This window comes from Urocampus carinirostris, chromosome 12 (genome assembly GCF_059441175.1).
Source record: "Urocampus carinirostris isolate Australia breed hairy pipefish chromosome 12, RoL_Ucar_1.0, whole genome shotgun sequence".
Lineage (NCBI taxonomy): Eukaryota > Metazoa > Chordata > Actinopteri > Syngnathiformes > Syngnathidae > Urocampus > Urocampus carinirostris.
Window position 1 is genome coordinate 2,491,944 of NC_142360.1, and position 20,415 is coordinate 2,512,358.

The 20,415-nt window shown below is 42.7% G+C and overlaps 1 protein-coding gene across 1 annotated transcript; it reads left to right on the top strand.

Annotated features, from left to right (window-relative positions):
- Positions 1-9,674: 9,674 nt before the first annotated feature.
- Positions 9,675-19,749, top strand: LOC148354653 (vitellogenin-1-like). The gene is made up of 34 exons (XM_088350431.1): positions 9,675-9,714; positions 9,825-9,842; positions 10,339-10,490; positions 10,569-10,820; positions 10,888-11,049; positions 11,122-11,270; positions 11,337-11,487; positions 11,574-11,731; positions 12,350-12,515; positions 12,592-12,717; positions 12,795-13,013; positions 13,078-13,295; positions 13,376-13,473; positions 13,686-13,810; positions 13,880-13,981; positions 14,056-14,175; positions 14,250-14,436; positions 14,510-14,603; positions 14,675-14,860; positions 14,930-15,068; positions 15,146-15,353; positions 15,420-15,916; positions 15,986-16,027; positions 16,510-16,578; positions 16,655-16,861; positions 16,934-17,076; positions 17,136-17,271; positions 17,345-17,468; positions 17,610-17,790; positions 17,853-17,947; positions 18,024-18,118; positions 18,181-18,346; positions 19,362-19,523; positions 19,594-19,749. The coding sequence occupies exons 1-34, from the start codon at positions 9,675-9,677 to the stop codon at positions 19,692-19,694; spliced, it is 5,088 nt and encodes a 1,695-aa protein (XP_088206557.1). The 3' UTR covers positions 19,695-19,749.
- The last annotated feature ends 666 nt before the right edge of the window (positions 19,750-20,415 follow it).

The following is a 20,415-nucleotide window of genomic DNA, read 5'->3' on the forward strand; positions in this document are numbered from 1 at the left end:
TGAAAAATCATGGGCTGTTCTTTGCCTAACTTAAGCCAGTCTACAAGTACGAACTTGTAAATATTACAAATGTATTCAAATATTATTTATTTTATTCATATACTGTATTTTAAGTCCAGTTAAGTCATATTTATTTGTGACCCCCTCAATCACAAAAAGTGTCAAAGGACTGCACAGGTTACGATTACACCATCCCCTGATCTTAAACCAACATGCGGGCAAGGAAAAACTCAGAAGCTCAGCACGAAGAAAATAAGAAACCTTGGGAAGGGGCCTCACTAGTGGTTATCCCCCTTCCAGGATGACAAAGTTAAGTGCTTTATGATTAAATTGATCCTGGAGTGCTATGTCTATATTTCTCATCTCATCTCATTAGCTGTACCGCTTATCCTTATTAGAGTCGCGAAGATAGAATCCCAGCCATCTCCGGGCAGTGGGCAGGGGACACCCTAAACTAGTTGCCAGCCAACCGCAGGGCACACGGGAACAGACAACTCACTCGCTCAGTCACACCTAGGGGCAATTTGGACCGGCTAATTCACCTGAAATGCATGTCTTTAGAATGTGGGAGGAAATTGGAGTGCCAAGAGGAAACCCACGCAGGCACGGGGATAACATACGAACTCCGCATAGTAAGACCGGTAGCTGGATTTGAACCCACGCAGAAGGTTCCCATGACCTCAGAACTATAGTGCACACGCGCTAACCACTGCGCCGCCGTGCTGCCCACGTCTAATTTTATCCTTGCCATTTTCTCCAAATTAATTCATCTGATTTACTTACAAGTTTGTAATGAATCTGGAACCAAAACAAAAACAGGAAGCAAATCGTAATCTTTTAAGTCTTATATGATTAATTTGATTCCGGAGCGCCACATCCAATTTCATAAACAATGTACAATGAATGATGAATAAAGTATCTATCTATCTATCTATCTATCTATCTATCTATCTATCTATCTATCTATCTATCTATCTATCTATCTATCTATCTATCTATCTATCTATCTATCTATCAATGCATTGTGATCAATGAGAAAAAAGACTATTGAGTCAAGTCAAGTCAAGTCATCTTTATTTGTATAGCCCTAAATCACGAAGAGTCTCAAAGGGCTTCACAGATTATTACACTATATTACACAGACTATTTTTCAGCCGACGAGAAGTGTAGGTTATTCATATGCTATGGAGTAGAAGTGAGTTTTAAGTTTAGATTTAAACATTTCCACTGAGGTTGCAGATCGGATCTCAGGGGGAAGAGCATTCCACAGCACCGGTGCCCGGATGGAGAACGCTCCCGAACCAGCAGAACAGTTTTTGCTCTTGGGATCACCAGAAGACCGGCACTCTCAGATTGTAGGCTTCGGACCGGGACATAGGGGCAAATCAGATCTGAAAGATAAGAGGGAGCAAGTCCATGTATGATTTTGTACAATACTAAGAGAACCTTGAAGTCACATCTATGGCTAACTGTTTTCTTTTTTTCTATGGGTTACTTTTTTTGCCATTTTCTACAAAGTATTTAATCCAACCAAAAGTGGGAGGAAATTTAATATGAATTGCTTTAAGTTATGTATATGAGAAAAAAGGGGTGGGATTTAATATGCTATCTTTGTTCCACTCCTTTCCAGGCATTCTGTTGGGATTTAGGTTATATTTACATGTGTCCACAAAGAATATAACAGCCTGAAATAAATGAAATGAATGACTTACTAAAAGATGGTAAAGAATCTGGGGCCAGAACAAAGAAAGAAATCAAATCTGAACTTTTTAAATAGTATTTGTTGGGGACAGGGTTTGAGAGTTTGTCCTCTTTAAGAGGAAATTGTTTTTTACTAAAAATACACTCCAAAAATATTTAGGACGTAACATTAATAAATAATGATAGCACCACCTGCTGGCTTGACTGGTTTGTGGGTTTACAGAAAAAGAAAAAAAGGTGTCGCCATGGCGACACATTCTCCGTCAAGAAACAACTGTACGTTTTTAAGTCAAGACACTTGGAATGCCATTTTTCATTTATTCATTTATATTCATTCAGTAATTTCTTCTTGCAAAGAATTCTCTTCACAAGTTTTACATGTTTCTCTAGTATGTAAGTCGGCATCAAGCAGCTCTTTGGCGCTTCCTCGTGGCTTCCTGGCACTTTTTAAAAAGTGTGATAATGGAAGGACAAACATGACAAGAACATGAAAGCTCCAAAGTGTAAAATTTGACCACTAGATGGCACTGTGTCATCTGGTACTAGCGAGGGCGTTACACAGGACAGCGTGGCGGCAGGATGTCATAACAAACATGGCACCGATTTAATTGAGGTTTCCAAGGTGTACAAGAAATACAAATTTCTCAACCTATTATTTTTAATAACAATAACCATTGGTGTGATAGTTCTTGTTGACATTTATTTGTTCTGAATATGCATCACAAGCGGTGCAAGGCTTACTGATTATTGCCAAAAAAAATTTGAAATGAAAAAATGTAAAAAAGGAAAAAAGAAAAATGAGGAGACTACTACAAAACAAAGTCATAGAAAAGAAGACACATATTCAGAACGGAGTGAAATGAAGCATAGCTACAATCCTACATGTATAAACACTGATACAATCCAAAATGCATACTTTCACTATATATATATATATATATATATATATATATATATATATATATATATATATCCATCCATTATCTGCACCGCTTATCCTCAGTATCAGGGTCGATCGTACTATCTTCACTGCAGGGGGAGAGCAGATCCAGCTACTATTAAAACAACCCAGAGCGCCTGGGGCGCTCCTACTTAGCAGACCACTCAGACAGGCAGGCGGCAGAGGCTGTGAAGAAACAGCTTGCAGATTGCCAGGTCCCAGGCAAATACAAAGTATGGTGTTAACAGCACATACTATACCATCAGGTAAGGTGGCCTTTGAAGGTGAGTGAGGTCCCTTCCTCACTGGCAAGCAACCTGTACAGGGTGGCAAACTCTTGTATTAGGAAGTGGCTGGGGCTGCCAAGATGCCTCTCAGACGTGGGCTTATTTGGTCAGAACATACTCCAATTGCCACTGCATTCCACCAGCCTAGGATACAAAAAGGAGAGGCCCGAATGGATTTGAAAGGGTCCTCTGATCATCTTGGTAGATCAGCGGGCACCAAATTTCAAATAGGAAGGAGGTGGAAGGCAGAAGAAGAGGTCGACCAGGCAATCGGCAGGTTAAAACATGGCGAAGAGGTCGGCAGGGTCCAAGTCTGGCGAGCATGTGTTGGTTGGAGCGACGTGCCCCTCTTCTGGTCAAAGGCGGGAGAAGAAAGAGATGGTGGTGACTTAAGTGATAAGGTCTGAGCAGGAACGCCATACCATCAAAGCGGTTTCCCACAGCAGACAGGGCATCTGGACAACATGGGAAGGGGTCATAGACAGGCCTTTGTCGTGGCATGACCTGTGGAATATCCCTCAAGCCAGGCTCAGCTTTATGATCCGGGTAACCTACAACACCACTACCCTGCCCTCAAAATCCAAATCTGTGGGTTGGCACTGATGTGATCTGCCCCCTTTGTAGTACCATCAATGCTAGCCTTCAGCATATCCTCTCAAGCTGCAATATGGCTCTTTTCCCAACAGGTGGCGGCATGATGAAGAAAGCTGGCAGAGCTAGTCGAAGGTTGCAGACAGGAACAGTCGGCCAGCTCCTCCATCAAATCACCTCATCCAGTTTTCAAGGGCTGGAGACAGCGTTTACAAAAACACCAATGCCCCTCGCCCACGACACCTGGAAGGCTCCTCTCGCCCGCCAGCGAATGGAGACTGAAAGTTGACCTCAAAAGGTAGTTGCAGTTCCCCAGTGAGATCGCCGAAACATCATTGCGGCCAGACATTGTGCTGTGGTCTGCAGCCAGCAAGGCGGTCCTCCTGGTTGAGCCCACTGTCCCTTGGAAGGAGGGAATAGAGGCAGCATATGAGAGAAAACGGATGAAGTACGAAGACCTGGCAGCCGAGTGCAGGGAGGTGGACTGAAAAACTCCAATATGCCCAGTGGAGGTAAGGTGCAGAGGCTTTGTGGGCTCATCAACCTCCCGCCTGCTCAGACACCTTGGATCCACAGGAACTGGCAACCAGAGAGCTGTAAGAAGAGGCGGAAAAGGGCATCTTCTGGCTGTGGCTGCAGAGGAATGACAGGAGCTGGAGGCTTTCAAGCAACACCTAGGGCATCAGTGGGCTTGGCAGGGAGATTTCCCAGCCATCGCATTTCCTTGCCCGCATGTTGGTTTAAGATGTCCTGGGGTTAAAGGAGCGAAAAATCAATAACTGGTGGTCCGCAGCTGACGACCCAGTCAGGCCTGAGTGTTCAGGGCACACGAGCCTTCCAAAGGCGTCGGAGGAGGCTCGTCAGGCAGAAATGCCCAGCAGGAAGACTACCATCCTGTATGTCCAGTGGAAAGAGGACACCCTGAACTGGTCGCCAGCCGGTCGCAGGGCACACAGAGACAGACAACTCACTCGCTCAGTAACACCCAGGGACAATTTGAAGCACCCATTTTACCTCACAAGCATGTTTTTGAAATGTGGGAGGAAACCGAGTGCCCGTTGGAAACTCACGCAGACACGGGGAGAACATGCAAACTCCACACGGGGAGGTTGGACTTGAACCCTGAAATTCTGCACCGTGGGGCTCTGCGCTAACCAACCAAGCTGCCGTGCCGCCTATGTATATCATCCATCCATTGTCTGCACCGCTTATCCTTAGTATAACAATAACCGGTGGTCCCCAGCTGACGACCCAGTCAGGCCCGAGTGTTCAGGGCACACAAGCATTCCAAAGGCGTCGGAGGAGGCTTGTCAGGCAGAAATGCCCAGCAGGAAGACTACCATCCTGTATTTCTATTTGAAGGTCGCGGGGGTGCTGGAGCTCATCCCAATTATCTTCGGGCAGTGGGCAGGGGACACCCTAAACTAGTTGCCAGCCAACCGCAGGGCACACGGGAACAGACAACTCACTCGCTCAGTCACACCTAGGGCCAATTAACCTGACATGTTTTTGGAATGTGGGAGGAAACCGGAGTGCCCGGAGGAAACTCACGCAAGCATGGGGAATTGTTCAATTGTAGATGTTCATTCTCCTTTATAACCACTTAGTATATTTTTGTAAGTTTTCTTGAACTGATGGATATTTTTAATTTGCTTCAGGTCCTCACATAGAATGTTCGATAGTTTGACACCGGCTATAGAAATACAGAAACTTTTCAATGTTGTTCTTACATTTAACATTTTGAAGTTATTTCGCCCTCTTAACTCATAGCCTCCCAGTTTCTAAATATATTCTGAATATTTTGTGGTCGTAACCTCTTTTCTGCCTTATACATGATAATTGCGGTTTGATATGATACAATGTCAGGACATTTCAACAGTTTTGATCGAATAAAAAGTGTATTTGTGTGTCCTAAATTGTTGACTTGACAAATAATCCTTACTGCTCTTTTTTTGCAGTATGACAAGTGACTTTAATGAAGTTTTATAGATGTTGCCCCTATGATTTCCTCTACTGTTTCGATTACTGCCTGTGTTGTTGAGCGATTAACCTTGAAACCATATTGACTCTCTGAAAACTGATTTTGTTTTTCCAAAAATGCATCCATTCTATTGTTGAAACATTTTTTCAATATTTTTAGGTTTGTAGTTTTTGTAGTTGTATTTACTCCCGGTTTTGAATAGTGGACTGACCTTCGCTATTTTCGTCTTGGGATCAAGAGATCACAGGTTCGAATCCTGGCTCCTCTGTGCTACATGTCGAAGTGTCCTTGTGTAAGACACTGAACCCCGAATGCCCCCAATAAGCAGGTTGGTGCCTTGCATGGCTGCAGGGCCGCTATTGGTGTGTGAGTGTGTGTGAATGGGTAAATGTGAAGCACATTGTAAAGCGCGTTGGGAAGTCTTCATTGACTTGAAAAGCGCTATATAAATGCAGATCATTTAATTTAATTTGGGAATATACTAGTCAAAAAGGACAAATTGCAGATGTGAACTCATGGTTTCGATATCCCCTGCTTGACAAATGGCATATCTGGCAGTTCGTATGTTTTATTTTTGCTGTTTGAACAATGTCAATAATTTCATTTTCCTCAACTGCCATCAGGAACATTGATCAGGGATTCCTCTCGATTAGTTTATCCATGTAATCTCCATACTTCCCTAGATTCTGAATGTTTTTTGCCAGTTAAGGACCAATATTTACAAAGAACTGATTAAAACTGCTTGCCATCTCATCCATATTGTAATTTTCAATGTTAATATAAATATTTAGGCAAATTATTTTGTTTAGTACGATCTCAAATGATGCTGTTTATTCCATATCCAATGTACATTATTTTTTTTGTCCTCTAATTCATTCCTATAATATTCCTTCTATCTATCTATCTATATACCCTGGTCATATCCTTCGAGAGGGGTGACCGACAGCGGGAGGTGTTCCGGGCATGTCCCACCGGCAGGAGGCCCCGGGGGCGACCCAGACCGCGCTGGAGAGACTATGTTTCTCGGCTGGCTTGGAAACGCCTCGGGATCCCGTCGGATGAGCTGGAGGAGGTGGCTGGGGATAGGGACATCTGGGCTTCCCTTTTAAGGCTGCTGACCTCGGATAAGCGGAAGATAATGGATGGATTTTGAGATGTGTGGATTTTCATTATCTCATCTCATCTCATTAGCTACACCGCTTATCCTCAGTAGGGTCGCGGGGGTGCTGGAGCCCATCCCCGCAATCATCAGGCAGTGGGCAGGGGACACCCGGAACTGGTTGCCAGCCAACTGCAGGGCACACGGGGACAGACAACTCACTCGCTCAGTCACACCTAGGGACAATTTGGACCGGCCAATTCACCTGAAATGCATGTCTTTGGAATGTGGGAGGAAGCCGGAGTGCCCGGAGGAAACCCACACAAGCACTGAGAGAACATACAAACTCCGCACAGGAAGTCTGGAGCTGGATTTGAACCCACGCAGGAGGTTCCCAAGACATGAACTGTGCCGTACATGCGCTAACCACTGCGCCGCCGTGCTGCCGGATTTTCATCATAATTAGCAATGTTAAAACAATAGAGGACTTGCAATATTTCAGTGGAATTTTAATGAGTCCAGAAAGTCTGACATTTTTGTTTTTCAATTGCTTTACAAAAAATACAAAACTTTATCACAGTATTCTCATTTTCTCAGACAGTCCTGTATATATGTATGTTTTAAATGTTAAAATATGTCTTGCTTGATTTTCCACGTTTGAAAAAGTCTGTTCTCTCTGTCCACTTTACGTTTTTTCCTTTTTTGATGCCATATCTGTCCGACGACTTTGACAATTGTGAAAATGTCACATTGTCCGCGGTCAGGTCGACCACTTCAAATAAAGTCGGCAAACAACTCTTGTCGTTCTGCCCCGGTACTGTGAACTTTGAAACCACATTTCAACAATTTCATATGGTAAGAAATAAATTCAATGCAAAAATAATTGCTATTTAATACACTAAACCCTAGAGCTGTTGTTCCCCATCATTCTGAACTTTGAGACCACCTATCAACAATCCCACATAGTAAGAAATACATTTACTGTAAAAATAATTACTATTTAATATAATAAACTTTATTTTACTTTCTAGACGTCTGGATCCCAATGGAGTTTAAAGAAAGAGCTTTTCTTTGTTTTCTTTTACATGACAAATAAATGCTTTTGTTGCAAGGAAATACCATATTACTTACAACTATTACCCCGAAATAAAAAATAAAAAAGGGAAAGTATTATTATTATTACCAAAACATTTTTTTGGGCAGGACACATGAATACCATTGTTATCAATGTTCTTTTTATTTGGCATACATTACTAATGATCGAAAGACACTTAGTAATTCCAACAAAACCCTAAAATGAAAAAGGGGGCAAATTGCATTGTTATTAATTAGGAATATATCAATATGAGCACGAAATTATGTATAAATCCCACTTAAACCCTGATTTATTTTTTATTTTTTATTAATTCTTATTTTGAATGTCACAATGAATTAATGAATGACTGCATTTGGAATAAATTGTGATACATTAGTTTATTGCTTAACATATATGAAGTATATAAGAAGTAATTATTGCTCACAACTAAATACTGAAAAAAATGGGTACATTGTTTTTATTAATCTGGAAAATAAAGATTTTTTTGCATGACACATGAATGCCAGTGTGATTCATTTTCATTATTGACTTTAATTACAAATTATAAGAGTTGTTATTACGCACAACTTAACCATGAAATAAAATTGGAATTTTTATTATTTATTTAAAAAATATCAATATTCCTTGATTTTTTTTTACATGAGATATGATTGTTTATTTTTTGACATCATTCAGAAATTATAGGAGAGCATTTATTAATAACAACTAAACTTTGAAATAAAAAGGGGAAAAAATACTAATATTAATTTTATTTTCACATGACACATGATTTCATTTGTAATAAATTGTAATACATTTGTTTATTCATTGAGAAAAAATACAAAATATAGAAAAACGGTTATTAATCCCGACTAAACCCTGGAATCAAAAAAAGAAAAGTTGGGAAATTACTATTATTATTAATTTGGAAAGTATCAGTATTTTTTTCACATGACGCAGAAATTTTTATATGAATTGTGACATATATATGTTTATTCCTTGACATGAATTACAAATTCTGCAGAAGTAAAGCATTTATTTATCCCAATTAAACTCTAAAAATAATTGAGCGGGGAAAATTACTATTATTCATTTTATTTTTGTATGACACATGATTGCGTTTGCAATACATTGTGCTACATTTGTTAATTCCTTGAGAAAAAAAATAAAGGTTATAAGAGTATGTATTAATCCCAACTAAACCCTGAAATAAAAAAGTGGGAAACAATATAATTTTATTTTCACATGACAAATAAATACATTTGTAATAAATTGTGATACGTTTCTTTATTCCTTGACATGAATTACAAATTACAGGAGAGTATTTATGAATACACCGACTAAACCTTTGAATGAAAATTGGAAAAATTACTATCTCTTCGTTTTATTTTTGCATGACTCATAAATGCATTTTTAGTAAATTGTGATGCTTTTTTATTCATTGAGAAAAATTGAAAAGATAGGAAGATACTTGTTAGTCCCAATTAAACCCTGAAATTTAAGAAACTAAAATGGGAAAAGTAGTGTTATTATTGATTTGGAAAAATATCAATATTTCTTTGCATGACACATCAATGCATCTGTAAAAAAAGTGATACATTAGTTTTTGTTGTTGTTGATATAAAAAAAATTGTAAGAAAACACTCCCAACTAAGACTTAAATTTAAAAAAAAGAAAAGTGTTAAAATTACTCTTCTTATTAATATGAAATATATATACATAATTGAATTTGACAAACATTTAAAAAAAAAGTTAGGGTTAAAACAATAGAAAAAGAGATATAAGAAATATACTCAATCTTCATGTGATAAATATACATTCAGAATTTACTTCCTGTATGTGAATATAAGTATAAACGCGGTATTCCTTTTGATGGCGACAACGCAAGACAGCAAATATTTACAAAGGATGCGTGACTTTGACCAAGTAAATAACCGGGCAGGGCAATTTTTGCCTATAAAAGGCTGCTCCAGAGTCTCCAAAAGTACGACCCATCAGCCATGAGATTGGTTGTGCTTGCCCTGACTCTGGCCCTTGCGGGTAAGTCTACATTTACTTCTTTTTTCAACATTTTTATTTGATTACTGAATACAAATGAGTTACTTCTTCTATCGTATTATTAACTATGTATTTTTTCCCGTCCTTCATAGCCTGTCAGCATAACTTCGGTAAGTATTAATACCGCTAACATTGTGGTCCTTGTTTTTTGCTTTTTCCCTTTTTCTTGGGATCTATAGCCAATAAATACAGTACAGAAAAAAAAATACTATATCGCTAACTCGTAGTCTTTTTGAATCACATGAGATTGTGAACTGAATGAAGAGAAAGGCACCGTGGGAGGTAGTTTAGCTAATAGTAGATCAGAATCTTAATCTCCATATTTTTAACAATAGTCTCAATTGCTTACCTATATTACTTAGCAGGGATAAGGATTGGCGCTCCTTTTTTTGTATTTTTTGATTGCTGCAAGCTTTTAATTTCCACAGTTATTATCATTTAGCTTCTCCCTTTAGCATTACTGCAAACTTTGGGACCCATATCCAACATATACAATACGCCACTATTACTGTAAAAAGGATTCACTGTATACACTCTAGCTTTTAATTTTGTGTAATCAGTAGTAAATTGTGATTTGCGCAACCGTTTTTTTTTTCACTTTCAAAGCCCCCGACTTTGCTCCCGGTAAGACCTACGTGTACAAGTATGAGACACTGCTTCTTGGCGGTCTTCCGGAGGAAGGTCTGGCCAGAGCCGGACTCAAAGTCAGGAGCAAAGTCCTGATCAGCGCTGTTGAATCGAACATGCTCTTGCTCAAGGTGAAGTTAACAGACCTTTCTCAAGAAAAGCCGGGTTGTATAAAGGTCTAAAACTCACATATGTGTCAAAAACTGCAGCTGGCTGAACCAGAGTTTTTCGAGTACAGCGATGTCTGGCCCAAGGATACCTTCACCCCGGCTAACAAGCTGTCCTCAGCCCTGGCGTCTCAGCTGATGATCCCTATCAAGTTTGAATACTCCAATGGAGTCGTCGGAAAGCTGTTTGCCCCCGAGGGAGTCTCAGTCATGGTGCTGAACATATACAGAGGTATCCTAAACGTCCTGCAGCTTAACGTGAAGAAGACACAGAATGTCTACGAGATGCAGGAGGTAAACCAAAGAAACCCCCTGTGGAAAATCTTTCACAGCGTCTTCTAAAATTCACTCTTTAATCCAGGCTGGAGCTCAGGGTGTGTGCAAGACTTTCTATGCCATCACTGAAGATGACAAGGCTGAACGTATCCTCCTGACAAAGACTAAGGACCTGAGCCATTGTCAGGAAAGGATCATGAAAGACATTGGATTGGCCTACACTGAGACCTGTCACAAGTGTCAGCGGGTAACTGCGAGAATCCGTCTTCCAAACGGTGGGGAACATGGTAGTGTGCTAAGGCCAATATTTCCCTTTCAGGATTCCAAGAATTTCAAGGGAGCAACCTCCTATAACTACATCCTGAAGACTGTCCCTTCCGGAATCATGATCATGGAAGCGTCCGTCAACGAGCTAATCCAGTTCACACCTTTCAATGAAGGGAACGGAGCAGCTCAGATGGAGACCAAGTATGAAATCCATTCGTTAGAGTTAAAAGATCACCAAAGTAACATATTTTTCCAACTATGTTCTAGGCAACGTTTTACTTTTGTCGAGGTTCAGAAAACTCCCCTTGCCCCTGTGAAAGCTGAGTACCGCCAGCGTGGATCTCTCCAGTACGAGTTCTCAACCGAGCTTCTGCGAACGCCCCTTCAGCTTGTGAAGATCACCAACATCCAGACTCAGGTACCTAGTATGACCTATTTGGTAGATCACAATTTAAAAGCAAAGCTACAAAACAAATGAAAATGTGCCTAAATTCTTTTTCATAGATTGCTGAGGTTCTGAACCATATCGTAGCCAACAATGTGGAGCGAGTCCATGACGATGCCCCTCTCAAGTATTTGGAGCTCATTCAACTGCTTCGTATGGCCAAGTTTGAAGATGTGCAGATGCTGTGGAGCCAGAACAAGGCCAAAGAAGCCTACAGGTAGGCTTTAGGAACATTTCAGGAATTTCAAACGAGTGCTGAAGAGATGTTAGAAAATGTGGCATACTTTTTCTGGGTCGGGGATGAGATCCTGCCCCAAGAAGAGGAGTTCAAGTATCTCGGGGTCTTGATAACGATAAGTGGATTGGTGCAGCATCTGTAGTTATGCGGACGCTGTTCTGGTCCATGGTGAAAAAGGAGCTGAGCCGAAATACAGAGCTTTCAATTTACTAGACGATCTACGTTCCTACCATCACTGTAGGATGTGAAGAACACAATGCCAGATACAACCGGCTGAAAAATGTTTCCTCCACCGGAAGTCTGGGCCTCTCATTTAGAAATCGGGTGAGATGCTCGGTCGTCCGGGAGGGACTCAGTGTGGAACCGTTGCTCCTCAGGCATTGGGAAAAGATGTCTCCTGGACAACCCAGGACACGCTGGAGATGCTAAGTCTCTAGGTTGGCCTGGAAATGCATTGGGGTCCCTTCATATGATTTGGGCAGAGCGCTTAGGAATAGGGGGGTCTGGTCTTCGCTGGGGCTGCTGACCTTGGGACCCGACCCCGGATCAGATATTAGGATGGATGGATACTGAAGAAATCTCACTTTTACCTTCAAGGCAATGGATTTTGGATGCTCTTCCCTCCGTTGGTACTCCTGTTGCTCTGCGATTTTTCATCGAGAAATACGAGTCAGAGGAAATCAGCACCCTGGAGTTTGCCCAGGCTTTGATTGCCTCAGTCCATACTGTGACTGCCAACAACGAGGTCATTCAGATGCTTGAGGTGAGGGGATCTGCCCAGAGTTCTTAGGTAATCTTTCGATTGGATTTGACATATTTCAAAACCTCTTTTTTTCTAGAGCTTGATCGGAAAACCCAAAATAAAGAAGAACCCAGTCGTGGCCGAGATTGCGTTGCTCGGCTATGGTACTATGATTTCCAAGTACTGTGCTGAGAGGCACGTCTGTCCTGTGGAATTGGTTAAGGTATGATTTTAACCTAAAGGCTGCCTGATTCAATTTCTAAATGAAAGGTGACATTGCTCTTCCTTTTTCTCAAACAGCCCATTCACACCCTTCTTTCCGAGGCCATCTCCAAGAACGAAGCTCGCCAGATCGTCTCTCTCTTGAAGGTGTTGAGCAACGCTGGCCATCCAATGAGTCTGAAACCCATCACAAAGGCCCTTCCCATTCACGGCACACCAGCCACCAGCCTGCCCACCAGAGTCCATTCTGAGGCCATCATGGCCCTGAGGAACATCGCCAAAAAGGAATCAAGAATGGTAAAACAGGAGCTCTTTAGTCACAAAAACTGAAGGTCCTACACATGAAATCCTTGCCTTCCAGGTCCAGGAACTTGCTCTCCAGCTCTACATGGACAAGACTCTTCACCCTGAGCTTCGCATGCTCGCCTGCATCGTAATTTTTGAGACCAGACCACCAATCGGTTTAGTGACCAGTCTTGCCAACCTTGTAAAGATGGAGGAGAACATGCAAGTGGCCAGCTTCACCTACTCCCACATGAAATCTCTGACCAGAAGCACAGCTCCCAACCATGCTTCCATGTAAATACTCTCTCAGGACAGCTCTGTGTACCTGCTCAATATGTGCGGCACAAATTGAAGTGAGCAAATTTCTGTTGCAGTGCCGCCGCCTGCAACGTTGCGGTCAAAATCATGAGCCGCAAGCTGGAAAGATTGAGCCTCCGCTTCAGCAGAGCCATTCAGATGGACTTGTACAGCTGTAAGAACAATATTCTATTGCCTCAGTTCTATTGGAATTTTAGAACCAAGGCAGATGTGGGGTTAAAAGGCTATGGATGATTATAGTCCGGGTGGGTGGGAGATTGGACGCAGGTGTGGGCAGTTCACCACTCTTCCAGAATGGTGCCCTCTGGGTAGAGGTAGCGTGCCAGATGCTGACATCACCAATATTAACTAAAGAAATTTTCTTAGATCCCTTGACGCTCGGTGCCGCTGCCAGTACCTTCTACATCAATGACGCTGCCACCATTTTGCCAAGAAGCATTGTGGCCAAGACCAGTGCCTACATTGCCGGAGCTGCTGCTGACGTCCTTGAAGTAACTCAATTCTCTCACTTTTGACTAATACTTTATCACATCAGTTTGACATGGTCGATACTCTGCTAGGTTGGGGTGAGAACCGAGGGTCTCCAGGAGGCTTTGCTGAAAAACCATGCCTTGGCTGATGATTTGAACAGGGTCACCAAGATGCAGCGTGTCATCAAAGCTGTAAGCCACCGACACCCTTTCGAAATCTACCGCCTAATGGAAAATTGGTTTCTAAACCGGTTTGTTTTTTACAGCTGATGGACTGGAGGGCTTTGCCCACCAGCAAGCCCCTTGCCTCCATCTATGTCAGGTTCTTCGGACAAGAAATCGCCTATGCCGACATCAACCAGGAATTGATCAATCAGGCTGTTGCGGTAGGGTTCTTTTTCAAAGAGCAACCAACAGTTTTAAAGAAAGACAAATGAAAAAATGAATTATTTCTGCGCAGCTGGCCAGTGGCCCATCGGTTCAGGAGCTCGGTAGAAATGCTATCAAATCAATACTCTCCGGTATTTCCCTCCAAGTGGCTAAGCCAGTGCTGGCTACTGAAGTGAGACGCATTATGCCAACGGCTGCTGGACTTCCAATGGAGTTGGGCCTGTACACCGCAGCTGTAACTGCTGCTACTATCAAAGGTAAAAACTGACTTCCAAACTTTGACTTTTGGTCAAGTACCCAAGATAAACAACAATTTGTACTTTCTACCAGTCAAGGCAACCGCAACTCCAGCTCTGCCTGAGCCCATCCAGTTCCGCCAGCTCCTGAAGACCAGCATTGAGCTTAGGGCCGACATCAAACCAAGGTATATCAAGTCCGACATGCGACAACTTAACCTTTTAGTCATAAAGTTTAAACCAAATTCCATACTCTTAGCGTGGCAGCAAACATGTTTGCCGTGGTGGGAGTGAATACCGCAATCCTCCAGGCAGCCATCATCACAAGAGCCAAGATAAACTCGATTGTCCCAGCCTCTGTTTCAGCAAAAATTGATATCAACGACGGGCAATTTAAGATCGCCGCTCTCCCCGTTTCAGCACCTGAACAAGTTGCGGCTATCGAGTAAGACTTTGATTTTAAGAATGGTATTAAATTTTGGATAACCTAACCCTGACTTTGATATTTTAACAGGATTGTGAGCCACGCTGTAGTGAGAAACGTTGAAGATATCCCCAGTGGCAAAATGACCCCCCTCATCCCGACCCAGAACATGAGACCAAGCTCGAAGGAGATCCTCAACTCAAGAAGTTCCTCTCAATCTGCTAGTTTGGTAAGCCTTTTGAAAAACTGACTCTATGCCCACAGGACACACCAAGGACTGCCGTCACCTTTTTTCCCTTTCAACAGGCTGCATCCTCGGAGCTCATCCAGGACTTGGAAGCAGGTGTCATCCCTGTCAAAAGTAAGGCCTTCTCTAAGAAGTATTGCTTCCAAGCTTACGGAACTGGACTGAAAAGCTGCGTCAAGGTTGCCACAGACAACGCCGCTTTTATCAGGGACATCCCATTGTACAGAATGGCTGGAAAACATTATGTCTCGGTATCAGTGAAGCAAAGTAAGTCCTAGTACACTACCAGTTCTGAATACGTTATGCTAACAACTCATTCAATGTTTATTTCAGATGAAGCTGAACCTATCGAAAGACTGGAGATGCTGGTCCAAGTTGGACCTAAGGCAGCCGAGAAGATCATCAAGAAGATAACTCTGACCGAAGAGGATGTTATCCAGGGAAGACCGGTCCTGATGAAGCTCAAGAAACTCCTGAATGGCACCTCTTCATCATCTTCTTCAAGCAAGTCCTCGTCATCCACTGTCAGTAGTCGTAGCAGCAGCAGCCGAAGCAGCAGCAGCAGCAGCAGCAGCAGCAGCAGCAGCAGCAGCAGCCGAAGCGGCAAACAGAGCGTCGGCCAAAGCAGCAGTGGCAAAAGCAGCAGCAGCAGCAGGAGCAGCAGCAGCAGCAGCAGGAGCAGCAGCAGCAGCAGGCCCGCTAGCAAACGCAGCAGCAGAAGCAGCAGAAGCAGCAGCACCAAGCTTGCCAACAGCAGCTCTGCATCTAGCTTGGAATCTCTCTTTAGCGCCAGCTCTAGTTCTTCACATTCCAGCCGTTCCGTCTCCAAGGTAAGCGTGCCCCAGTCAGATTTTTGGTTGGGCAACTAAAGGATCCCTGATTTGCCTTCTTCTTTGCAGCGGGTTAACGAAGTGCGCACCTTCCACAGGAACCACAAAAAGGTAGTCCAACTTCTATAGAACTTCGAAATAAGGGGTGGCTAACCTTGTCCTCAAGAGCCAATCTGGGAAAGAAGGTGTTGGAATAAGTCTCCTATGCATTGTGGCCAGACTCTCCCTTAAGACTAAAACAGGGGTGGACAACCTGTTCCGGGAGCCACATGTCTTGCATGATTTTTGGAGTTTCTCTGCTCCAATGATGCCGATTCCAATCACCAAAATTTTGATCAAGCTCCTGCACCACTTGCTAAGGAAATGATCATTTGCAATCAACTGAGATGTAGAAGAAAGATGTGTAGCACATGTGGCTCTCAAGGACAAAGTGATCCCTGCTAGGATGGGCTCCAGCACCTGCATGACCCTCTGTAAATTAATAAATGAGTTTGAGAGGAGACCCTCTAGAACATGCAGCTGTCGAAGACTGGGTTGGCTACTCCTGACATAGATTGATGTAAGGATTTAATTATGATAATCTATCATTGCAGTCTCAAGCTACCTCATCATCTAAAAAGAGCAGAAGCAGCGCCTCTAGTTTCGAGGCCCTCTACAACAAGGTGGGCCTTTATTTTCTGGAATACAAGCATCAAATGTTTAAATGGCAAAGCTTATGTTGTTTTCTTCTTTCCGTAGGACAAATTCCTTGGCGACGGCCATGCGCCTATTGTGGTTGTCATCCTGCAAGCCGTAAGGAACGACGGTAAGCCCCAGGGATACCAGATCTCCGGCTACGCTGACAAGACGAATGCTAGACTTCAAGTAATCTTTGCTGCCCTGGCTCCTGAGAACAACTGGAGGATCTGTGCCGACGGTGTCGTCCTCAGCAAACACAAAGTCACAGTGAGGAAACTTCTAGATTTTCAAGTTTGGTTGAAAAAGTTGCGTCTTCATCTGGGTTGTTGTCTCTCCAAGGCCAAAGTTGCTTGGGGAGAGTCATGCAGACAGTACGACATGACCGTCACCGCTGAGACCGGTCTTCTCGGTCATAGCCCCGCTGCCCGTCTAAGGATGGCATGGAACCAAATCCCTTCTGCCTTGAAACACTACTCAAAGAAGTATGCTAGCTTTATGACTGTAAAGACGGATTTGAAAAAAAAAACTTTTTCCATCTTAGGGCTTATGAGTACATCCCGTCTTCCGTCCTGGACCGATTCATCCGTGGAAAGGATGCCAACAGTGTCAACCAACTGTCCTTCACTGTGGCCGCCACGTCAGAGAGAACCTTGGATTTGATTTTCAAGACACCAACTGTAAGGAAGATTGCCGACTTTCTGGATTGATTTTGAAGGACGATTCCTAACATTCCGACTCTTTTGTCTACAGCGCAGCATTTACAAACTGGCTTTGCGTCTTCCCCTTACTCTGCCCTTGGAGGAGATGACAGGACTGACTCCCTTTGATGACATGGCTGACAAAGTCCGTTACTTGGTTTCAAAGGCTGCCGCAGGTAAGTTACACTAATGGAACTTGAAAAGGTTTTACAAAGTCAATAAGATTTTCAATTAAAACAAGGACTTATAAAACCTTCAGATTTTGGACCTCAACCTAAATATTGACAACCAAAATGTATTTTTCTTCTCCAATTCAGTTGAATGCAGCTCTGTCAAAGACACAGTGACCACATTCAACCACAGGAGGTACAAGAGTGAAATGCCACAGTTCTGCTACCAGGTTCTGGCTCAGGACTGCAGCGAGGAGATGAAGTTCATGGTCCTTCTGAGGAAGGAAGACAGCGTGCGCAACCACATCAACGTTAAAATCGCTGACATGTGAGCCCAAACAGGACCATTCGTATAGAAAACCAGTTCTGATTTTTTTCACTTTTCCTTAGTGACATCGATCTCTTCCTGAAAAACACTGAGGTAGTCGTGAAGGTTAATGGAAGGGAGGTGCCCATCAGCAGTCTACCTTACCGTCACCCCTCAGGTAAAATAATTCAACTCTCAAGTCTTTTCCATGCATTACAAACCCTGACTAAAAAATCTTAAAATGCGATACCCAGGTAAAATCGAGATCCGAACCAACAAAGATGGACTCTCCGTCTATGCTCCAAGCCTGGGTCTTCATGAAGTCTACTTTGACAGCACCTCCTGGAAGGTGAAAACTTTAAAGAATATAACAGTCACCAGATGTGTTGACTACTTAGTCTTTCCACGCAGATCAAAGTTGCTGACTGGGTTAAGGGCCAAACTTGTGGAATCTGTGGAAGGGCCGACGGTGAGATAAGACAGGAATTCCGCACTTCCAACGGCCACTTGTCCAAGAACCCCATCAGCTTCTCTCATTCCTGGGTTCTTCCCGCTGAGAGCTGCCGTGACCCCACTGGTGAGATACTGAACATTGTTTATTAAGTACCATTAGCGTGACAATCATCAGCAAGACATCTTCAGACTTCTTGATGTCCAGGGGTGCCAGAAAAAGACCACCTCAGGAGTTCTTGCTGTCTAGTATATACCCTAACAAATAAGTGTCTTTAGGACACAGTTTTTCAACTCTTCTGCTAGCATATATGTGATCAATTACACTAAATGCCAACTTAATTAGCATGACTATAATCAGAGAGACATCCTCTGAGTCCTCGATGTCCAGGGGTACCAGGCACAGACCGTGTCAGGTGTCCTTCTGTCTTGTACATTCACAGTTCAAGGACCCCTTAACCGCCAGGTTCTGTTGTGTGTCTTTGGCAAGTACCGTCTCATACCCTGACAAGAAAGTCCCTTTTAGACACGCCTTTTAGTTTTGTTAACTATTCTGGTAGCATACATATTTAATTGCATTGATTGTTCAAATCCTCAGCAGGAAGATCATCAGATAGACATTCTTTGAGCCCTCAATGTCCACGAGTGCTAGACACAGACCACGGCAGGAGTTTCCACTGTGTACGTGACTTGAGTCGTGCATACCCTGACAAAAAAAGTGTCTTTATGACATTTTTTCAGCTCTTCTACTAGCATATATTTAATCAACTTCAAAGATTTTCCAATTCATGAGCATGATAAATTTACGAGTGATATTCCCTGTAGTTCTCGATGTCCAGGGGTACCAGGCACAAACCTGCCATGAGTTTCAGCTGTCTAGTACGTAGCCTGAAAAAAAAGGGTCTTTTTGACAAGCTACTTTGTATTTTTCAACTCTTCTTTTGGAATAAATTCAAATGACTGTCAAATCACATATTGCCCAATTCTTTAGCGTGATCTTCATCAGATAGATCCCCCTATTCCTTCGATATCCAGGGCTATCAGGCACAAACCTGATAAAAAGAAGTGTCTCTGGGCTGCAATTTTTTCAGCTCTTATGCTAGCATATATTATATCCACAACTGACTGACTTTTTCTTGCAGAGTGCCGCATAAGGCTTGAGTCCGTGCAGCTGGAAAAACAGATGAACATCCAAGGCCAGGAATCCAAATGCTTCTCTGTGGAGCCCGTCCTGCGCTGCTTGCCTGGCTGCCTCCCCATAAAGACCACGCCCATCAACATCGGCTTCCACTGCCAGCCCATCGGTGAGTGCCCCCAAAATAGACATCTACTCTTGAGATGAACTTCAGTTCCTCATAATTGTGTCCTTTTTAGAGAGCACCGTAGTTCCCCAGGACTTCAACAACTACAGCGTCGATCTGAGGGAAACTACCCAAGCTCACCTGGCTTGCAGCTGCACTCCTCAGTGCGCATAGGATCCTTGACCTTGTCACTTAGTCTCAATGTTGTAGTCAATAAAGTGCATCGCAAAACCAATTTGATGATGTGTGGAGTTTTTATGTAGACATTCAGTTTCATGGAGTTTTATTATCTGGGAGACTGGGTTATTAAATTATTCCTAAAAACAGGGGAAGAAAATCAGAAAAATTAGAAAATATTCAGAAATTGAAAAGAAAAATCAGAAAAACAGAAAACGCATGTCAATTATTCTATTAAAAAATCTTGAAAAAAACAAAACGAGAAAATATTTGGAAAAAAAACTGGAAAAATAGAAAGAGGAAATTAAAATTTGTCTGAAAAGCGGGGGGAAAAAAGTCTGAAATTAAAACCATTCCATCCTTTACATATGTCCAAACCATCTCAGAACATTTTCATCAACCCTCTCAGCAGGTTCTCTCATTACAACAGTTCTTCTCTCTACTTTCTCCTTCCTTAACTTCTCTGATCGTGTCACTCCACACACACTACGTAAACATTTTGTTTCAAAGACTTTAAGCTTGTTATGCTCATTTACTCTCAAACCCCGCATCTCTATTCATACAATCCTCGCTTTGCATCCACTCGCAGATCTCTTTATTTGTTCAGCACACCAATTGCAATGCACCTCATTCACTATCTTCTTCACATCCTCCTCCTGACAACACATGTTGTCACATACAGTACGCACTCATCCATCCATCCATCCATCATCTGCAC

Excerpts from the sequence above, each read along its gene's own strand:
- LOC148354653 (XM_088350431.1), top strand. The coding sequence starts at position 9,675 with ATGAGATTGGTTGTGCTTGCCCTGACTCTGGCCCTTGCGG. Across the intron at positions 11,050-11,121 it reads CCTGTCACAAGTGTCAGCGG|GATTCCAAGAATTTCAAGGG; the intron begins GTAACTGCGAGA and ends TTTCCCTTTCAG. Across the intron at positions 16,862-16,933 it reads TCAGCAAACACAAAGTCACA|GCCAAAGTTGCTTGGGGAGA; the intron begins GTGAGGAAACTT and ends TGTCTCTCCAAG.